Below are 21,431 nucleotides of genomic sequence, written 5' to 3'. Positions count from 1 at the left end.
TGTTTCTTCTAATTCCTTACTTCGAACTCCTGGCCGGCATGCTTAACTAGCTTCGCGTACACACAACTCTTACATTACGCAACATTATGTAAGCAATCGTGATCCTGCTGGGGATCATTTTACAGGGTAGTGTGTGTGTGTGTAAGGATTTTAACTTTAACTACACAACCACAGCACCTTCCTCCTCACGCCTCGTCTTACCGCACGCTCACGTGTACAAGAAGCAGAAGATGTCGATTACATGCACAAAACAAAGGGTACATTGGCAGCGATTAACCAATTTTGTCCTGCAAACCTTCTCGCACTGTTCTCCCGTCCTGGTGGATTGAACGTGACTTTGATAGCTTATTTCGTCCAACAGAACTGTTTAATTTTTAATTTAAAACAACAGAATTTTTGAACACTAATCAACGATTGAATGTCAGGTGTGAACCTGATCATATAATGAGACCGATCACCTCATTGCGTCGTAAGATGTTCGTAACAAAGAAGAACGCAGTGTCACACGAGATCGTCTCATTAAAACCGCCTCTAAACAAAGCCCAGTTTCTCTAAAACTCTTTCCCAAACAAAAACAAAACCCTTCCAAGGGCCAGTTTGGCACAGGCAAAAAGGACAAATTAATTGGAAGCATTCCGAACCGCGCATACCGGCTGCACGTTTTGTGTTGTGCTGCTTCTTAGCGCAGTTTAAGAACCAGCACAAGAAACGTACACTCTGCCGGTCTGGGGGATCGTCCCAGCCTGCTTTTCTTTGTTTCGTTCGGCTCCAGCACGCTAATAATCATTATTTTTAACGATTAGTCATACCGTTCCGGACTTGGGTGGGGTGGCGGAGAGACCATTGTTTCTAGCTGTCGCTGCTTCCGCAATAAGGAAAGAAGGATTCGATGCCGAAGCTTCCTCTTCCTGCTGCTGGTGCTGCTGTTGTTGCTCAGTGTCAGTGAAAGGACTTTTGTGTGAATGGGACATTTGTGTCTATAATGGTACGTGTGCAATTAGCAGCAAAAGTGTACTGTAGGGTGTAGATGGTATGGAGAAGTAGCCGAGCGGATCGTTTGATTTCAGCAGATTCAGCTACAGTAATATCAACTATTCAACCAGCAAAGCACACAACAGCACTGTGTAACACTGGCCTTGTCGTTTGTGCTTTGGATGGTTTTATAGACGTTTGTGAAGGAAATAGAACAGAGTTGTTCCTTTAATGCTTTACCTGCTTTGTATGTCTAATTATTGCTCCAACACGTTCATTAAAGTGCCGACGGATTTTTAAATGAAAATAAAGATAATTTATAAAACACCAAAATGCTTTCCCTCTGAGAAAAACTAATAACGATTTTCCTTCCGCCCCACGAGCAGATCCCACTGTGCCATTAGACAGCACAACGGAAACGCTTGTCAACAGCTCGATTGAACGGCGTAATGAGTAACTTGTTAGAGCATTTCAGGGCAGAGATAGCAAGCTGTGTCGATGGATAATTTCCGGTCGTCCGGTTCGTGCGAATGCTGTAGCACCACCCAGCTACGGCTACGGCAGGCGGCGGGCATGCCTTATTAGGTGTAAAATTTCCGTCACTCGTACCGCATTTCACCTAATCCCAACTTTGACAGACATTCATAGAAATGGGAGCTCGGCTCAGGGTTGGCGTAATAAATGTCGTTAAAAATGTAATAACTGTTCGAGTGAAGGGTTTGGTTTCGCCGAAGGAGAGCCATAAAAAAGGGCGAGGGTGGTTTCGAAAGGATCAATCGCAGGTTGTTCGATGGATGGTGGATCAAGTGGCGTGTTGAGTGGGTGACTTTTCTTGGCGCTGTTCATAAAACTGAGGCAGCTTATTTCGCCGATTACAAAGGACAATTTTGTATTCTGTTTGATTTTGAGGCATTCAGGCGACGAACGGCACTGCGGGTGCGGGTGGTTCAAAGAGATAAAATTTTAATAATTCAAAGCATTCAGCGAATGTGTTCTTTAATTAACTTCCCAACATTTCCAACTTTACTGAGAGTTTGAAACTTTAGTCATCCAGTATCACGTCACCACTGGCACAAGACATAATCTGCCAAGAGAAACATATTGTTCGGGCCCATTCATTATGAAAGCATGCATATATTTAAAACCATTGCCTTCTTTCGCACCGGTTAAGGAATGTGAATGCAAAGCTTGAATAAAATCCTTGTTCGAATTTTTCTCTTCATTTCGATAAACAAAAGGGTTTAAAGTTTAGAAGTTTCCTATTCCTTAAGGAAAGGGCAGGATTATGCAAATCTGGAAAGTTGCGCTGAAGACAACCAAGACCCAACCCAGCTGGGAACGATTGAGAGGGCAACGATACAAACGAACACCCATTGAGGCGTCTTGTCTTATCTATATGTGTGTTTTGAGGCTTATCATATGCATAGCTATTGGACATTTACGCAGGGGTTTAATAAGGCAATCATCTTATAGAGAACCTTTCACGAACCATCGAGTAGGAAAAAAAAATCTTTTCAAACTTTAAGGCTGTACAGTGTGCGTGTGCGTGTGGAGCCAGCAAAGCCTACAGCATCCTAACAAACGTGTTTCCACACAGAAGTTAACTTAATTTCACCATTTAGACCCAAAGCAAACGGGTACAGCGGACCCCCCCCCCCATAAAGGGGGACACGCATTGGGGGTTGAATGTTTTAGGAAAATTAAATAATTAAAAACATAGAAGCATTTCAAATTCACCCCCACGCGCTGTGTGTCGTTGTAGTTAAGTCGCTCGAAAGGGCACACAAAAGGAAAGGCGAAACCAACCACAACGCTTAATTTACAGTAGTGGGAAAATTTAATTACAACCCTTGGAATGGAGCTGAAGAAGAAACAGCAGTGTTGCCGTTACTTAAAATAGATACTTTTGAATGGCAAAAAAAGAAGCTGCACAGAATATAAAAAAAAATGAAACAGTTCGCCTGTTCCTGTTGCCACCGTGTACTGTGTGTGTGTGTTTATTTTTTGTGAAAGCCATTTTGGTTCAGTTGATGACGAAACTCGACAGCATCTTCCGCCATTGCTTCACATTTCACTGACAAAACCGGGCGACCGACACCATTAGATGTGTCAACAGTACGCGCACCGGCGCCAATTAAACACATTGCGTTGGGCTTATTTTCATTACTTGAAACAACACGCGCGAGGCGGAAGCGTCCAACAGAACAAAAATACCACTCCAAACAATAAAGCATACGCGCCTGCAACGCACGGCAACGTTGCTAAAAGGATTGTAATCAAATTTGCCCAACCGGAGCCACCTTTCTTTCTGCCGCAAAGGTCCGAAGCGTTCGTCAGCGGTTGGGTCAAAAGCGTTCGACATCAAACGCCAAAACTTTTGCGGGTACGTTTGGTGTGGTTTTTCTTCGCTCATTACTGTAGCCCCTTTTTGGTGTGGGTGTGGTGGTAGTTTTTTTGCTTCTCTTTTTTGCCCCTTCCCAAAAGACTTCCCGTTTTTTTTGGACGTACAGGAAGTGCGCTACGTGCAGAAATTACACAATGGTGTAGGATGAAAACCACAACAACAACCAAAACAACAACGACAACAAAAAACGCAGCTACCCCAAAAGTTCCGGTCAAAGTTTCGTCCGTCAAAAATTAGCCCATAACAACGTAATCATCATTCGGGGTGGTAATTCTACACTGATCATTTATAATGTTGCTTCGCTGCTAAAGGCTGCGAAACAAGCGAAACAAAACGAAAGAAAAAAAGCGCACGAGAAAAGGAACGGCAAACATCTGGCAACGAAGGGAGGCGTACATTTGCAAATCATTTTGCTGGTTGAGCTTTCTTGGAAGATTTTTAAACCCAACCTACAAACCTCCCGCCCAACGTTACCGAAACCGTCACCAAACCAGAGGAAAGCATAAAAATCGATCCCTTTCGCGGTTTGCCGCCCAACCCGAAGCTTACGCGACTTCTTGCATCCACGCTTCCATTCAAATCAATCGTCCAAATCGCCAACAATACCACCGAAGCGAGCGAAAGAATACGTGGAGAAACGTTCGGAAGGGAGCAGGAAGAAAAATAATAAACCCTTTCTCAGGATTTTCCAAAAAGGTTACTGACGCACTTGCCCTTTTCCCCGCTTCTGCGTTCACACACACACACACACACACACACCCCTACGAGCGCGCGTGCGATCCAGATTGTTGATGAGTTTTTCATTGTTTTGTCACCGTCGTACGTCGCTTGTGAGTGCTTTTGTGGCTGGGACAGTTTTCCCCGGAGCGGTGAATTTGAGAACGGAAAAAAGAAAAGCCAAAAAAATACATCACCGATAGGCTCGATATTATGATATCGGGAATCGAATCGTTAAGAGCAACGCAGACACCAACCAACGAGGAGCAATAAAAAAAAAGAGAGAGCAATCATGCACGGGCAGGAAGTACAGCACAAGCCTGAGGAGTGGTAGTTTTTGCTTCAGCGGGTTAAAGAAAGCAAAACCGTGTCCACATCTCTGCCTCGTTGCTGTATGTTGAGCGTGTTATTTTTTTTTTTTGCTGCCGCTTCGAGACGCCCATCAATCTCTCATCAACTTTGATACGCACGTAGATGCGCTTATCGATATCGAGCAGCTCGCCGGCGACTTCCAGCTTCGTCAACAATCGATTCCGTGAGGCCCGGGACGTTGGGGCAGCGGAAAGAAAACTGCTACAAAAAAAAAATCAACCTCCCCATCAATGTCATTCGTTCTCCGGTTACGCCCGTCCGGGCACGAGCAGTGTCACGATCGTTAGAGGAGATTTGCTGTAGTGGTTTGGGTGAAGGTGGGAAAAAATAGAACAGGAATCGTGGAGTGAGAAAGGATGGATGAACGCTTAAGACATCCACCGACCGATATCGATACGCACGGTGGGGTAGCAAAGCCCAAGCGCAAGTGGAAAAGCATCGTTAGGGCACAGTGGGACACGGTAGTGGACATGCCAATGGACCCTTTAACACGATGATGTTAAATGATAATACGCTGGAGCATTTGAATGAGGATTGTTGTTAAAATTAATAAAAACCATTCAACAGATGTATCTCATTTCTGGAGGAATAGTAAGTGGTGAAGTCATTAGATGGTGGAGGCATTAAAAAGTCAACCTAGATCCTGTCATACGCTTCAGATGTAGACATCGTTGGTCTGTGGCTCTTCTAGGTAGCTGTAGACTAGACCTACCTAGGGGTGACGTAGGATAAGCGAACAATCTTTTGAAGTCGTCCATAATCTTGGGTCAAAGGTCATCCCGACAACTGCACGAAAACTGAGTCGCGCACTGGTCGCACCATCCAGTCATTCTATACCCATAGAAAGCAGTTTAACTTCAAGAAATCGTCTTGGCAGACAGAGATATCGCACCTTTGTAGTACCAGTACTCACATACATATCTCGTGCGGCGTATGAAGCTCGTCAAGCTCTGGTGGGTTTATTGGGATATAATCGAACGACCCAGCCAATAAAGTCCGTTAACACTCTGAGCGCAGGCATTTTGCATTAGCTTTGTGCGGAGAACACACTACAAGAGAGAGGAGAGCGAGGAAAGCGTTTCATTGGCTCACGATCGTTCACTCCCTTTCCGATCCTCACGTACGATGCCGCTTCTGCAATAGGCGCTCTCTCTTTCTTCCCGCTGCAATACGCTCTGCTGAGAGTTGCTGAGAGACCAATCACAGAGAAGGAGAGTGAACAAAGCTGTGATTCCAAACCGAGCCACACAGCGCCCAGAATGTTAAGGTCGTTCGCAATGACCGAGAGATCGTGGTACGAAGCCTCATGTTGAGGAGCTAAGATTGCATGGAAGCGTTCTCCATTAAGGCCGGAAGCCATGACATTAGCAGGGATTAGTAACCCTTGATGTTTGTTATTTTGTATTTCGTCGAATTTATATTATCTTTATTGCGAAGCAAATTATATGTTTAAAATAAAATAACACACATTGAGTTTAATTTAATTCAACTCAAACCAATGAAAATAATCAATCATGCAATTATATTTTGTCCCCAACCAAACCCACCGTGCACGGAGTCTAGATGTCGCGTTGCAGAGATTTTGTTTTACCCTTTCGCATTCCGCGTTGTTCCGATCGGAAAACGCTGGGCGTTTTTTTTCTTCTTCTCTCAAATATAACGACGAGATAAAGTCACAAGCTTGAGACATCATTGAAACACCGATCCGTATAAACTGCAACCACAGCGGTGAGCGAAGGGGGGTTTTACCGCGCGCCAAACAAAGCAAAGCATAAAAAATGTCTTGCTTTTTTCAACTAAAAAAAAAGATACACCAGAAAGTAGGAACACAAAAAAAACCCCACAACCCCGGGAAACACAAATGGTTGATTGATTGCTTTTGAAATGGTATTCCCGCCGATCCTGGCTGGCTCGCACGAAGGCAGGAAGGCCGGAAAATGAGACAGTGGAAAATGGAAAGCTCTCGAACCACAAGTTTGGGATTTGGAGGGCAAAAAAGAGAGAAGGACAAAGGACAGTGTAATGTGAACGGTTCGTTTGCTTGCAGCTGGGAAACCACTCCCGAAAACCTAATCTAATCAGTGCGTACGGACAACCGAATGCTGTATACTGTCACACGCACACACACACTTTGCCGGGCTTCTGGGCAGCTGCGTGGCCTTCCCGATCGCGGTTTCCCCCTATTTTTGCGGCGGTAACCAGTAAACAGGCCAGAAAACAAATGCAAAACATGCAGACTGGGGAGGAAAAGATGCTAATTTTAGTTGATTAGCTCCCATCGGAAGGACCAAAGTCCCGCCGGGCCCAGCGACTCGAGTGGTGTGGGGGAGAACTAATTTAAGGCGCTTCCTGCCGAACACGGCCCAAATGAGTCCGGTCGGCCCTCTGCTAGGACTCCGGGGGCCGCTTGGTCTGCGTCATTCGATTGGGCCGAAATTAGTAATGCTAATGGGGACAGCCCAGCCGGAGCATTCGGTTAAAATTCAATCAGAAATTCCCATAAAAACCCCTTGAGCCGCCTGTTGGCAGTGGGGAAGGTGCAACACGGGTTTGCCAGCATGTTGAGGTTATTTTTTTTTTCCTTCGTTCCTCTACCACTGCGCAAGATGTTGAGGTTTCGATCGAGAACGCTGTCACTTTTAATCGATTACTGAACCGACCAAATGGCAGTGACGGTCCGGAAGGTGATGAACTAAACCCGGTAGAGCGCGCTTCTTTTTTGTACCTGTTTGCCTGCTAAGGTAAGGGATTTAAACCGACCGGTTGACACTGGGGACACTGGGGGGGGAGGGGGGGGGAGATGAATGATGTGATTGTAATTGGCTTTTACATCGTTTCGCGCGGTAATGAGCAACATTAAATGCGCCCCAACGTTCACTGGCGTGGATTGAATTTTGTATTCCGTATTTGAAAGGGAGCGTATTAAAATGGCGTTCGCCGATCGACAGCTCGGTTGGAGGATTTAATTGCAGAGCGTAAACCTTTTGGGTGTAATGAAACGCTTTGGAGCTTTGCTGGGCAACAGCTCATTAGCGCACAGCCGGAAATGAGGTGAGTTGTGCATGAAAGCTGCGTTTGTAGTTAATTTCCAAAATACGCCTAAAGGTATGCCATGCAATAGCATTCTTTGCTGAATCAGTTTGTATACAGCACAAATCCTTCGATATTTAAGCCATTATTACTCACACACATGGAAATAAGCTTTTGCAAAAAAAAAAAAAACGGAAATCCAATCGACAGAAAATGGACACACTAATGCAGCCTAGCGGCTTATAAAACCATCATTTATTCGGCTGATGGGATACCGCAAGCGTCCCCCGATGCTCGTTGACCGTTTTACAAAATTATGTTTTATTCATTGGCCATCATCATAGGAGCGCTACACACACACACATACGCGCAGTCATCATAAAACATGTAACAAAGTGTATAGGGAAGAAAAAAATGTAAAAAAAAGAAGTGACGCAACATATCAAAGAGAATGTAATATAAAAATAAATCGTTACCGCAGCAGTTACCGGGTCAGCCGACCCGACCCCTGTGGGGATATTTGGCTGCGGCTTTTAAATTCAGTTTTAACCCTGGCTGCGTCCTCTCCTTCGTGCTGCGGGTTTCCTCATGCGTTTTTATGGTACCAAATCCCCCAAAACGTAAGCTTAAGGTGCTCGCTTAGCGCATCAAATTCGAGGAACAAATCACGCTTCCACGTACAAAAAGCGCACGCAAAAGCAACAGCATAAAAAAAGAGAGAGGAGAAAATCGCTCACTACATTACATTAGCTTAACCTGACCCAACTCCCCGGCAGGGATGAATGCGAATTATTGTCCATACATATATAATCATACAAGCGTGAAGCTTATACTTTAAATGATGATTGAAAGCAGACGCCGCACCATGTGTGTGCACTGGCAAGCTTTTGCCTGCTAAACTTGATCCCTTTCTCCATTTTTTGTTGTTGCTTCCTTGGCTCCCAAAACGCCCTTTTCACCTTTTGCCCACGACCTGGGCTGGCCCTTGGCAAATGAAGTTGAATGGTGAATCAGCTACGGTGCGATCTGGGCAGGAAGGCAACGGGAAAGTTGGCTTCCCCGAGACCGGCTCTGGATTACCGCCCTGGGTTGCCGTTGAATTACGGGCGCAATTCTATTACGAGGCGGAGTGCCGCTCTGTCAGTATCATTCGGCTCACCATCACCATCTTGGCCATATTTTTCTTCCCGCATGTCGGCCTCTCTTATCGATTGATGGAAAGTAGCAGCAGCAGCAGCAGCAGCAGCAGCAACACAAAAAAGGTGTTGGAAAAATGACATGCGTCTCCGGTGTACGACGGCGAAAGATGGGAAGAACACTTTGGACACCTCCCGCTCGGTAAGGATGTACCTCACGGAGGGGACAGGGGCAGATAAGCTGGCGCTAGTGAATGCCGCTGGTAACGAACGCAAGATCCATCAAGATGCTCAAAGGGCAAAATGGGGCTTTGAAAAGAGGCACAAATTTAAACCTTTCACAAGAGAGGCAAAAACCGGCACCTTGTTGGAGGTGCCACGCGAACGCAAGCTATGCCGTGGCTCCTCATGTCTCGATGTACCTTTCCGGGTGGTGTGTTTCGATTGTACCGATAACCGGAGCAAAACTGGAACGGAAAAGCTTTGAAAAAGTGGGGTGGGGAAAGACAAAACGCCTGTCCATCCATTCACGCAGGGTTTACATGCTATTACAACTGTATGGAAGCTTCCAAAATGCATACATGAAACGTACGAATACAGGTGAAATGATCGTTTTAAAAAACAGTTTGTGAACAACAATAAAATCATTTCACCTTTTTTTTTTTTTAAATTTCATGCATATTTTTGCTGTTGATAAATTTTTGCTGTTGTTTTGTTTCTCTACTGTGATGAAGCGCCGAAAGGTATGCAAAGGCATGTTTTTTTGAATTGTCTTTTTTAATCGAAAATGTAATTTTTCTTATTTGGATGCTTTTATGCGTTTCAAGGTATTTAACATGGGGTTTGTAAATAAATTAATAGGATAAAAAATGACAATCATAAAATAGGCTTTTGGTGTCTTTGCTAAGTATTCCCCTAGTCCCTTGGTTATTATTAAGCGCCTTTGGTTATGCAATGTAGTTCAATAGCATTTTAATTATAAAGTTGATTTAAAAACTGATAAAAAACTAGCTTAAGCGAGACATTTTGTTGCATGGAACAAATATCCTTTTGAAATATTGCTAAGCGCCTAAAGGTATGCAATAAGGTGTAATAAATCGTTATTGATCACTTAAAAAATGTCTCAAATGCATAAAATAGACATATTTGCATGGATTATGTGAACTCAAATATCTAAACTCAATATAAAAAAAACAACATCAGCTCACCACAGAATCACTGTTTTGTGATTTGTGTGTTTTCTTTTTTTCTAGCTTAACAACTAAATATTAAACCACAAAATGCTTATTGCTTTCCCCGTGGCAGAAAAGCCCGTACACAATGCCAACAAGGAAGTCATAATCGTTCGCATCGATCCGGTGAGGGTGGTTCGGTTGGCGGTTGGACAACGAGGGAAACTCCCTGAGGATCAAAAACACGTTCACCTGTATCCTAGCCGTGCGGTGCGTTTCCATCCCCGCACACCGGGGGTGCTTTAAAATTGAATCTTTACTCAAAAGCGGGACATGCTCGAGTCGCCCGAGCGAGTGTTTGTACAACGCACAAAAAAAAAAGAAAGTCCATCCTTCGGAGATCACTTACACACACCTTCCCCACCACCAGTGCCACCGCGGAGAGGCGCGCTTTAAAGCGCAAAGTGTGACAATAATGCCAATAATGGGGTAGCGCATAGAAAAGGTGGCTGAATGGGGAAAAAGCTTCCGGAATGGCGGACAGGCTGAAAAGCTCGGAGCGGATGGAATGGCCGCTCAAAATGATGATGATGATGGTGCGTAAGTGTGCGGTGGTGAAGCACCGGGATGCTGCTCGCTGGGCGGGCATAGGATAATGGCGCGATGAGACCACGAGACGAGTGCGACGCTATTGCTCACAGGATACGGCGCGTACTTATTTTATTCTTCTCTACCTGGTGCGTCCGTCCGCTGTGGCCCTTCGCCGTCTCTACCGTGGAGCTCAGTACGGTTGGGTTTGAGACGGCGAAGGGCCGTTTGCTGAGGATTACGAGCAGGTTTCTTTCTTTTTTGTTTGCTTCTCTCTTTCTCTCTCCCTCCCTCTGTGACGAGTACGGTGCGTATCCTGTCGGGGGGCAAAAAGCGCGCACACAATATCATCCACCAGGAAGTGGAATGCACTTCGGGCAAAAATGGAACGACCGCTTTGCCGCTCGCTGTGCAATGCTGCTTCTCGTCCCGGTGTTTTGTGCCCGGAAGCACATCTTCATAAATTGTACATTCGTGAGGGGTTTCTTTTGCTTCTTGTGTGTGTGTGTCATCTCGTGTGGCGACGAGGCGTGAGTTTTTACTTCCATTCGTGCGGACGTGTGTGTGTTTTTTGTGGTTTTGTTAAACTCAAACATACACACACACACGTAGCCATATACATGTATGTACATAAAACACCATTTGCTGGTACAGGACATGCAGGACATTAATTGAGTTATGTGCGTACACACCGCGGATACATAAATCCGCGTAGCCGTGGACAAGAAAATCTCATCCCGACGCCCTCCCCCTGGAGGCAACAAATAAAGATAAACTCGGGGACAGGGAGGACCGAGACCGAAATCAAAAAGAAAAGAAAACAAAGAATCTACAAAAATACGACCTTCTTTTCGTGGGTTTTTTTTTTTTGTATGCCATTTTGCACACTACAATTTTACCTTTTTGGCACACCTTGCGCGCGTCCCGGCACAATTTGTCGCTCTTCACGGAGGCGCCGATCCGAATTATTTTTTTTTTGGTGTGTGTAAGACGACGACATCCTTACATCATCATTACTACCTGTTCTCTTTCACGACCATTCCGTGGCAGTGCCTGTGCTTCCGTTTGGCAGATTCCCGGCACTTTCCTTGGCAACGCTCCCAAGACGGCTACGGACGACGACGACGACGACGACGATTTCCGTTTGATTATTTGTCGTGGGCGAAAATTACACAAGCAACGCTTTTGTTCGCCCCGGGCACGCCTTGATCGGCACGATTAACCGACCGATGAACAATCGGGAGGTGGGGCTGGGCTTCACTTCCGTCCTCCGCATCGGTTTTGGGTGCCCTGTGAAGGTGAAACGGAAAAAGCAAAGCGAAACAAAATCGCACAAAACGGCGGGTTTCAGTAAGTTGTTGTTAATTAAAATCGGATCATTTTGACTTTTTGTTTTGTTTTGCATACGAATTTGTCCGGACGCCAAAGATAGGCGCCGAGCTTTGTATTCTCGATCGTGTAACCGCGTGTGAGAGTGTGACGCTTTGTGATTGACACTTCAGAGCCGGCTCGGGTTGCTTCGGGATGAATGTGTTTGCCGTGGTAACATGCTTTCGATTCGATTGATGAACGAGCGCATTGCGTTTGGTTTTAGAGAGCTTTTGCGAACGACTCAACACGTGTGTCTGGTGAAGGAAATTAATTACGGTGTCTGCAATCGAGTGGTGCGACCCATGGATGGTTGATAGAAATAAAGGGGCTTCTAATCTGTTGAAATGTCTTTGCTTCTTAAATTACGAGAACACAGGTGACACAAAGGGCGAGAACCTTACGTTTGGAACGTAATTAATCTCACGATACATTTCAATGATTAAAACTACAATGCATTTCGAGCTACTTTGGGTGTTGAATGAGACACAATGAAGCAGCATAAGCATCATTACAGTGTGTACCATAAGTTTATGAATATCTGGTTTATCTTTGTACAATATTTTTTTTAAATTAGGAATTAGTTTGTTCTTATCACTGCCTTACTATTCATTATGTTAGTAGCTATTTTATTTGATTTCTTGTACAAACCCTTCAGTTTCCCACGATCTCAACTGGCAAGGGATTGTAGTAGAAGGGAAAAGAATAAACCGTTCTGTTTGAATAAATAATTAAAATCACTGAGCATCCAGGCTCTAATTTAAGACATTACCAAAAGTTCCACAAAATTAAAACGTCCCGGCAAAAGTCAAACAGTCAAACGTTAGTAAGATTAAATTAAATCGTCCATTGTAAAATGGTTACAATAGTGAGGCGCATCAAAATTCAGCAAGCAAAAACATAAAAAAAACAAACTTTGCCAGCAAACTTTTATCAAACTATCTGTCAGCACAAACTACCAGCTCGCTCAGTAAAAAACTTTGCTCTCTATTAGAAACCATTACGGAAATTATAGTACCAACAAAGCAAAAGAAACAAAATCTCAAAGATTACAACCAAATTGTGCAGTGCTCGAGATTCCTCCCCACCGTACGAAAGGCACCGTCATCGGCATTCAGCAAAATTATCTGAAGCTTCCTTGTAATGTGCTCCCTTTGCAATTTCGCCTCTCGTTACCGGCAGCTTTCCCGGATAAAAGCTTTCCCGTGCACACACCGGCTAAGCATCGGCGAAGGCTGTACGCTCGATGGCGCAACTTTCCCCGTCCTTTAGAGCGCTGCTTTAGTGCAGCGCAGGGTTTTGGGATGGTTTTTGAAAAACTTCTCCAAAGTTCATTACGACATGTTTATCGTGCAAACGGGGGAGAAAAGGAAGAAAAAAAGAAACAGACGAAACAGGTAACAAACTGATATTCTTCCGTGTGCGCGAGCGCTCCGGAGCGTTATCGTCAACTATCGCCAGCCAAAGAAGCCGCACCGAAAGTCACCTTTCGCGCCGGGGACGGCGACAGGGTTCCGAGGGGCCATAAATAGTCCGCACGGGATAGTATGCAGAAGGTGTTGCAGGAGATGAGGTAAGAGGTGAACATTATCGTGATGGTACCGGCCCGTATCAGATGGGAAGTTTTCGCTGGTGGATGCGCGGGCGAGTGGGTGGAGTGCAGACATTTTGTGCCATTTTGCTCAACGGTTTTGGCCGGCCGGACTGCTACCTGCCCGTGATGCCCGGCAGATCGTGAAGCGTTAATTAATAGACCATTTGACCTCTGGGTCACGCTTGGCGCTTTGGACGAAAGTTCCACCACGATAGCTGGCTGCCTTGCTGGTGTAAATGAGCACGCTCGACTTCCCACCCTCAATGGTTGCCGACTCAGCGCGCGCGCACGCGTTGTGAAATCTTTCGAAAGCATGCAATTACGAGCGGGCAAAGGAAAGTGCACCTCCTTTTTATTGTGCACCCATTATGCACCCCCAAAAAGCGCCGGTTAACTATTCTCACAAAAGCATGCCGGGGCGGAAAGTGCTCCGTGGGGGCTGTATCGCACGGTCGGTCCGCTCGGTTCGGTGTGGCAAAATTGTTGGACACTTTCGTTTGCACATTCTGCGTCCCGCAAACGCTTCGTGCGAGTAGCGAGCAGTGGTTTGATTGAATGCAAACGTTTCGTGCATTTTGTGGGCTGCCTCTTGGAACGCTCACACGCTTACAGTTGGTTGAAAATTAAATGAAATGTAATTCGTTTTTTGCTGTTGTTGATATTGTTGCGGTTTCCATTCGCACAAACGAAAGCTTCTGTGGTCGTCGAGTGTACGGTGGAATTTTAAAATTAAAACCCCCTCAAAAAAAAGCTCCTATCGGTTCAGTGTATGCTTCGGCTTCATCACACACACACACACACAGCCCTGGTCGGTAAGCTTGCCTTCGCATGCACCATCCACAGAGGGTTGCCAGGTAAAAGTCAAAAACTGTACACGCGAATGGAATGTTGATTTTGAAATTAATTCAAATTTTACTACAATTACAATTGCGAATTTGGGATGAAAAACGAAACACAAAACAAAAACACACTCACTTACACACAAACAAAAGAATCAACAATTTTGCACACCTTTTCCCTGAAAACGTCTGCCGGAGGACGAAGAAAAGCTCTGTGCAGGGGAAGTGGGTGAATCAATCATGTGCATCATAGCATAATGAAAATGTAAAGCATGCAGCACAGTGTTGTGTGTGCTCGTGTAATTTAATTTTCACTCCATCCTTTCAGTTTAATTTTAACGCACAAAGTTTTGTTCGCAATGGCAAAGCAGAGCAGCATTGCAGGGTGCAGTGGCAGTAATGGTATTTTTGTAATAGCCAAAGCAGCAATGTATTCTTCAGAATTCGCCTGCAAGTATGCAATTGTGAAACAATTATCCCTGTTCAGTTCATTCCTGCTGGCAGTTATGTTGTTGCAAATATGTCCACAATGATAATGTAAAGTAAAAGTTCATTGCAATTGCTTGGAACATTGACAGCAATTGAAACAAAACGAAGCAGTCCCGGCCATGCAAATTCTATTGAAGGGTAGCGCGTAGTACATGTGTTACTTTCTGGCTACCAGGAAGAATAACTTTCAATGCTGGTTTGAACATGTCTTGAATCGGAATACGCCTTGAAGGACGGGGCATGTGAGTCCCAAAAGTACTAGCTAACTGCAAGATGTGTAGGTGCTTAAGGGCAAGTTGGTGTACGTTTTATCTATGCTTTTATTTTGATCTTAACAACGGTCTGTCGAACTTTACAACTCAACTCTCTCAGAACTTTACAAACACCATTAGCGCGCACACAACAGCTTCTCAATTTTTGATTTGCCCCAGCTTCGAATGCGCCGCATACAAATAACTCACCCGTCCAAATGCATTGTGAATGATGTGCTGCATTGCCCTCAATAGAGGTATTATCAAACTTGCGGGCCGGGTCCACTTCTCGGATGCACTTGCTTCCTTCATTCCCCACGCCAAAATGAATGCCCATGTGGCTGGAAGCCGGTGTGTACAGTTTATACCAACTTTCTGGAGTCAAAAACTTTCCGCAAGTTAATCACACTGCTTCAGCTCCGGTGTGCACTTTATCCTGCCCAACTGGACACGCGGACCATTTGGTCTGCTTTGGCACACTGCTTTGGTTGATGTAATAGAAGTACAAAAATACACACAAACACACATACACGTTCCATTAGTGAGTGAGGTTGAGTGGCCACGCCGACAGTAAATCGGATATGAAAAGGCAAACAATTCGTTCGTTTCGGAGAACGCCATTCGTGCTTTCGCTACTTACTGCACACACTGACCGTCGATGCGTCGATCTTCTCCCGTAAGTGTAGTGGCCTTGCAAGTACTCATGGTTGTGTGTGTGTGTGTGTCTCTGTGCATGATGGTTTTAGTATGCATGCAGCAAGTCTTCTGCTGCGAAAACGGTTCCTCTTTCCTTTTTTTTGCCGGTCCTTGGAAAGCAAACATGGTGAAACTCTTCTCATCGGTAATAGAATTGGTAAATATTGAACCAGGGCCGTTTTTTTTTGGTTGCTATCCCTCTTCTCTCCTGAACCTCACCAACGAGGGGGCTGTGTACGTGTGCTTCAGCGGTATTGCGCGTTGGCAAGCGAGTGCGCTGCGCTTGACAGCAAGTCGAGCGCAAACAAAACCAAACTAAAATGCTCCATAACGGCCAATGCGTCAAACTTTAGGAAAACTAAGCTTTTGTGCATCTTTTTCCATTGAAAAAAAAAACTTGTGTGTATGATCTTTGTTCACTCGTTTGGCTTACTGTGTGACTGTGGAAGCATTTTTACTTCCGTTCAATTGAAGCAACTTTTCAAATCGTCCAAACGTGATCGTTCGGATAATGTTTGCTAGACCATTTGCTCCACGGGGGGGGCTTTTGTTGTTGTTATTCTTCCACGGCGCAAATCGAACGAGCAATATTGGGACGAACGGCAAATGGAACGAAATTGTTTGCTAATATTTGAGCAGGGCATCGCGGCGTCACCGTTTGATAAGTGAAAACAGCAGCTCAGCAGTGTGCAAGCGAGTAAAACTACACCTTTTCGCAGCACCGTTGTAGGTGATCGAATCAGAAGAAATTGAACAAATTTTACCGCCAAAGTGACTTGTCGTCGCCGTTACATACGGCACAGCGGGAAAGCACTGCGAGGAAGAAGGCTTAAACATTGCATTACCGTTGTGTTTGTTTGCCCGAAAATCGTCGCTCGAATGATTGGTGCAAAAGTGATGCAAACATGCATTCGATAAGCAAAAGTAATGTAATGCAGTTTGCACACCTTTAGGCGAATAAGCGGCATTAGGGCTATTGCTTGTACAGCGCCTTGATTGGATTACCATTGAACGTTTTCACCGACGTACATCGTTTCACGCGGAGCAATTTACAAGACAATCGTTTGGCGTGTTGGTAAACGACTGGCAAACATTAAATCAACTTATTCATCCCTCACTGAAACGACTCCAGCGGGGTAAAGATATCATCATCTCTTGCTTCTCGGTGGTGTTGTTTCCGGTCGAAGCAGTGATTGGTATCATTTGCATGTTGTAGTATTTATTGCTTCTTTTTCTGTTTAACGGCTCGGTTGAAGCTCCTGAACTAATGCGCAATCATGTGCAAACGGCAATCAAGTCGTAGTACAGGGAGAAACCCCGAAGTAGGAGCGATGGGTGGGAGGCCAGTTTTACGATGACATCATTCCCTAAGGATAGATGGGGATGGGTTTTGGTAGGAAAGAGGGAAGCGAATTCGAACCAATGGTCTCATCCATCGGGCCCGTTCCCTTGCCAGCTTGCCATCGTTGATGTGTTTTGAGCAAACTGTTGTGAGCCGTGCACACAGACATGCCCCAATCGGCAAACCGGTACCGGCTCCTGGTGGGGTCATGGGCTGATGTTTCATCTTTCCTTACGTGGGCTGGACTGGTCGTAACACTCCCACGAGAAACCGTCGGCATGAAGACGACCTGGCACTGTCCCGGCATTACAAAGCAACGGAATTCAATTCAATCATGAAATTTACTAATTTCCCCCCGAGATGAAATCGAATGATAATGAATTATAACGGCTTCCTCCGGGGTGGGCTATGGTGTCCCATTTGAGGATGGGAATGGATGGGCAGTGCTAAGAGCGAAGCAAAAAAGAAGCCATTAAAAAGAAGACGTCGTCAGTGCAGCTGGTTCGTGCAGAAGAAGATCTCATTCGAAGGCAATATCAGGTTTGAATAGTTTGCTCCAGGGTGGGTCTGAAACATTTCGCCTCTTTATCCAAGCGACCCTCGCACCGCCCTTCCCATTCCTTGGTGATTCTTTTGTGTTATGAAAAACATCCCTTTCGACTGTCTGCTGCTGCTGCTGCTGCTGCTTCGATTTCACAAGATACCGTGCGCTGGAAGTTAAACGGCGAAGGTCGACCGTGTCCTATAAGGCGCTTTTCCAATCTTCCTTTTACTGGCCGGCTGCCTTTTTCCTCATTTCCTGCCTACTTGCTCGCCGTTCTTGCCGCTCTGTTGTCTGCCACTTTGCCCAGCGGCGATACAAACCAGCGCTGCTACCGTTTCATTCAGCACTGCGTTCGTCCCTCTTTTGCACTGCACTTTCACCCGCTCGGTCCCGGAGCCCTCCTATCCCAGGATGACGCACTATCGACCGGATCACTTTGTAAAAAAAGGCTTCGGGATCACAGCATTTCCTCCTTTTGCTTTCCTGCAGTGACGAGAAGGCTGGCCGATCTCCCCGGTGCTGGTGTAATTAATTTTTTGCCCCGAAGGGACCCGCTGGCAAGCGGACGAAGCGTGCTGCAATCCGGAAACCCGTGCCCCTCTGGTGACCGGGGAGGGGGCAGATCCGGGTTAAAGGGAGCACCCGGCTTTTATGAGCTACTAATCAACGGGACCCGTCCAAAACGCCCGGACACGCGCGGTCGGTTGGTGGCCCCGGTGGTGACCCGCTGAGAGTTAATGAGCGATAGCTGGCCAGCTTGTCCCAGTTGGGAAAGGAATGGGCTCTTCTGCTGCAGGCGAATGAGCCTTCCTTCTTCCTCATTCGCCTGGGCCTGTCTCCCTGTTTGTGTGCGAGTGTTTGTTTTAGCAGATTTTACGGCACGATTGGTGTGCGTTAAATTTGTGAAGACAGATTAATTTTGCAATCCGTGCAAAGCGCCCAGAGGTCTAGGATGGGCTGAGATTTGTAAAGGGATCCTGCAGAGCAAAACAGCCTGATTGATTCATCTGTATTTGCGCGTTTGGGAAAGGTCAAATGGAACAGCTGGAATCGGAACCCCTTTTTCTGGTGTTATTTTGTGTTAGGTGCCCAAATAGACCGACACGAAACAATCCCAACCATCGATGGACTGATTTCCATCGATTGTGAAGTGCAATGCGCGTGACAGGGATAATGCAAAAATATTTTGAGCTAAGAAAGTTTGCACCAGACGAAACGCGCTCCAAAATCGAGTTTCCTTTTTCGATCTCAAAAGCAAAAAAAAAAAAAAAAAATAACCACAAAGTAGAAAGGCGAAGCAAAGCGAACCGTGGCCGCACAAAACACGATTTAATGGTTTGTGGCGTGTTTTTTTTACGTTTTCGGAGTAAAATCAATCGCCCTCGAATCCTATCAATTTTTTGGGACGCCCTGGATTTAAGCCCTGGTTACGGTTCATTAGCGTTTGGGATTGCCGGCCCGTAATGGTCAATTATTTTCAAATTCGTCCACTTAGGATGGTTTTTTGTTGCTGTTGGTATTCAAGGAGAATGGATTTCTTATTCGCAAGTGTGCAAGCGAGAAAAGTATAGTAAAAGAAAAAGGGGAAAGGCAAACAGCGGGTTTGGCTTTCGCGTGATGAAATTCCGAGAAGCAAACTGTAGTTTTTTGCGAGCAGTTTAAGGTATTTACAAAAGTTGGGATTCTTGGAGAATGGATTGAAATGTTGAAGTTTAGCAGTCCCAATATTTTCATGTCATTGTCCATGAGCAATTCATTTGAAAGAATCAATGAAATAGATGCGATTAGAATTAACTTTTCTTGTTGTAGGAACGCCCCAGCTAAGAGTTGAATAACCCAAAACTTAGCCAACATGAAATTTTAGATTTCAAGTAATCTGAGAGCACGAAAGCTTCAAAATGTTCGGTGTTCCGGTCGATCGATTACGATATCTGGTGTTCGGTTTGACTGATTTGATTCCGTGATGCATCGTTGGACGTGTATGAAACAGATTAAAATATAGCCTGATAGCTTGACTGTGTTGAGAACCATCGAGTATAGCCCACTGATTGAAAAGCTGTTGAAACACGGCTTATGGTTAAATTCTGAACAAAGAATCACACTGCAATGTAACAAGCGCGCTCGCACGCATCCTTCCAACGCAATGCACATTCCATTCCATCAATCCCGGGCGGGTACTTCGGGGCTCGTTAAAATGTCCGGCTCGTTTGTCAAATGATGCGTACTTACCGGGCCTTGCGTTCGCTCCTGCTCCGCCCGCTCGTCGCCAGCTCGCCAGCGGCTTTATAGCTTGCCCCGCCGATAGTTGGCGGACCGGTGGGTGCCGAACAGGATGCGCTTGAACGCCTGCCGGAACTCGGGGCTGAAGATGGTGTAGATCACCGGGTTGAGCGTGGAGTTGAAGTAGCCGAGCCAGAGGAACAGCGACGCGACCGTGTCGTTGATCGAGCAGCTCTCGCACAGCGGCAGCAGCAGCGCGGTCAGAAAGAACGGCAACCAGCAGACGACGAACGCGCCGGTGATGATGGCCAGCGTTTTGGCCGCCTTCCGTTCCCGCTTGGCCTCGAGCGTTTCCTTGCGCTTCGAGACCTGGGCCTGCGGGTTCGGCGTGCTGGCGATGTTGAGGGTGGAGCCACCGCCCGCCCCCTGCAGCCCGCTGCCCGCGCTGCCGGGCGTGAGGTGGGCCGTGGGTGTGCCGGCCGGTTGCTTTGCCGTCGTCGCCGCGTTGTGGTGCTGGTGCTGGGGTGGCAGCAGTGGCGAGGAGGCGTGCACGGGCGGCACCGGGTAGGTGGAGCCGGGCAGGGTGCCACCGTTACCGCTCGGGCTGGTTTTGCCGGCCGACCCCGGCCGTCCCGGGTTGTTGTTATTGTTCGATTCCGAGCAGCCGGCAGCCTGCGCCAGCTGCTGGTGCGTGACCTCGTACGACACCGTCGGTATTTGATTGTTGCCCAGCGGCGTCCCGTTGCCCTGCGTGGCGAGAGAAAACGGGAAGAGAAGAGGGTACACGTAAAGGCGGACCGTAGTTTGGGACTTTCGCATCACTCTCAGCACGGTGCAGTGGCAGTGGGAACGGTGCATAAATAGTGTAGAAATTTGCCCGAGCTCCCCAAGGATGCTTCATTCCGGGTGGATTGCGTCGACTAATGGTATACACACTGGGGGCCCATCGTGATGCGAAGGGTGTATTCTTTCGCACCGGTCGCTCTAGTGCTGGCGCCCACTCGGCGGGGGATCGGTCAATGGAAATCGAATCAAGCGAAGGATGCACTGGATGCAGTTCGCTGAAGATCGAACTGATTGGAATGTGTGCGGTAGCGGGACATCATCGTTGCATTGGCCGCCGATGAAGTGGAACTGATAAAACAACACTATAAATTCAATTTGCTGTGCTTCAAGTGTTTGGGCTTGAGCAGTGGATGGCAACGTTACGTTCGGATACGGGTTGTGCAGTCGTTGCCATCGGTCGTTTGCGCCAGTTTGTGCAGCGAGCATCGCGTTAATTAAAATAGGAAAAGCATTTGCGTTGCGCAGCAAGTACAATTTCTTCGCATTGAAACAAGACTGAAATCAATTTCATTCGATTCCAACGTGGGATTTTATGCGATTCAAAACGTTTCATTACACAGTGCAGTACCGTGCAGTGTAATAAAAATTAATCAAAGTGGCAACGGCTTAAAAGGCCCCATTAGCGAACACGATTGCATACCTTCAGGCGCCCAAACTCTCAGCCGCATTACTTTGGGGCAATTTTCACCCACTCACTTTGGTAGCCCTTAAAACCTGGCCCACTCCAAAGCCCAACATACCAGCAAATCGATAATCGATTCAACAGCGTTTGCGTCAACTACTCTTGAAAACGGGAAACCACCGCCGCCCTTTCTCATTACATCGTTTTAAAATGCTCAAGTGCTCACAAG

At 46.3% G+C, this 21,431-nt stretch overlaps 1 protein-coding gene across 4 annotated transcripts in view; it reads right to left on the bottom strand.

Annotated features, from left to right (window-relative positions):
* Nucleotides 1-9,362: 9,362 nt before the first annotated feature.
* Nucleotides 9,363-21,431, bottom strand: part of LOC121591974 (5-hydroxytryptamine receptor-like) — a 74,607-nt gene continuing 62,538 nt past the window's right edge. For all 4 annotated transcript variants that reach the window (XM_041913105.1, XM_041913104.1, XM_041913106.1 and 1 more), the window contains 2 exons: nucleotides 19,744-20,481; nucleotides 9,363-11,681 (listed from right to left, as the gene is read on the bottom strand). In XM_041913105.1, the coding sequence (XP_041769039.1) occupies nucleotides 19,798-20,481 (684 nt within the window). In that variant the 3' untranslated portion in view covers nucleotides 9,363-11,681; nucleotides 19,744-19,797. The remainder of the gene's footprint in view (nucleotides 11,682-19,743; nucleotides 20,482-21,431) is intronic.

This window comes from Anopheles merus, chromosome 2L (genome assembly GCF_017562075.2).
Source record: "Anopheles merus strain MAF chromosome 2L, AmerM5.1, whole genome shotgun sequence".
NCBI lineage: Eukaryota > Metazoa > Arthropoda > Insecta > Diptera > Culicidae > Anopheles > Anopheles merus.
The sequence above is the reverse complement of the archived record's forward strand: the minus strand, read 5'-3'. Positions and strand labels throughout refer to the sequence as shown.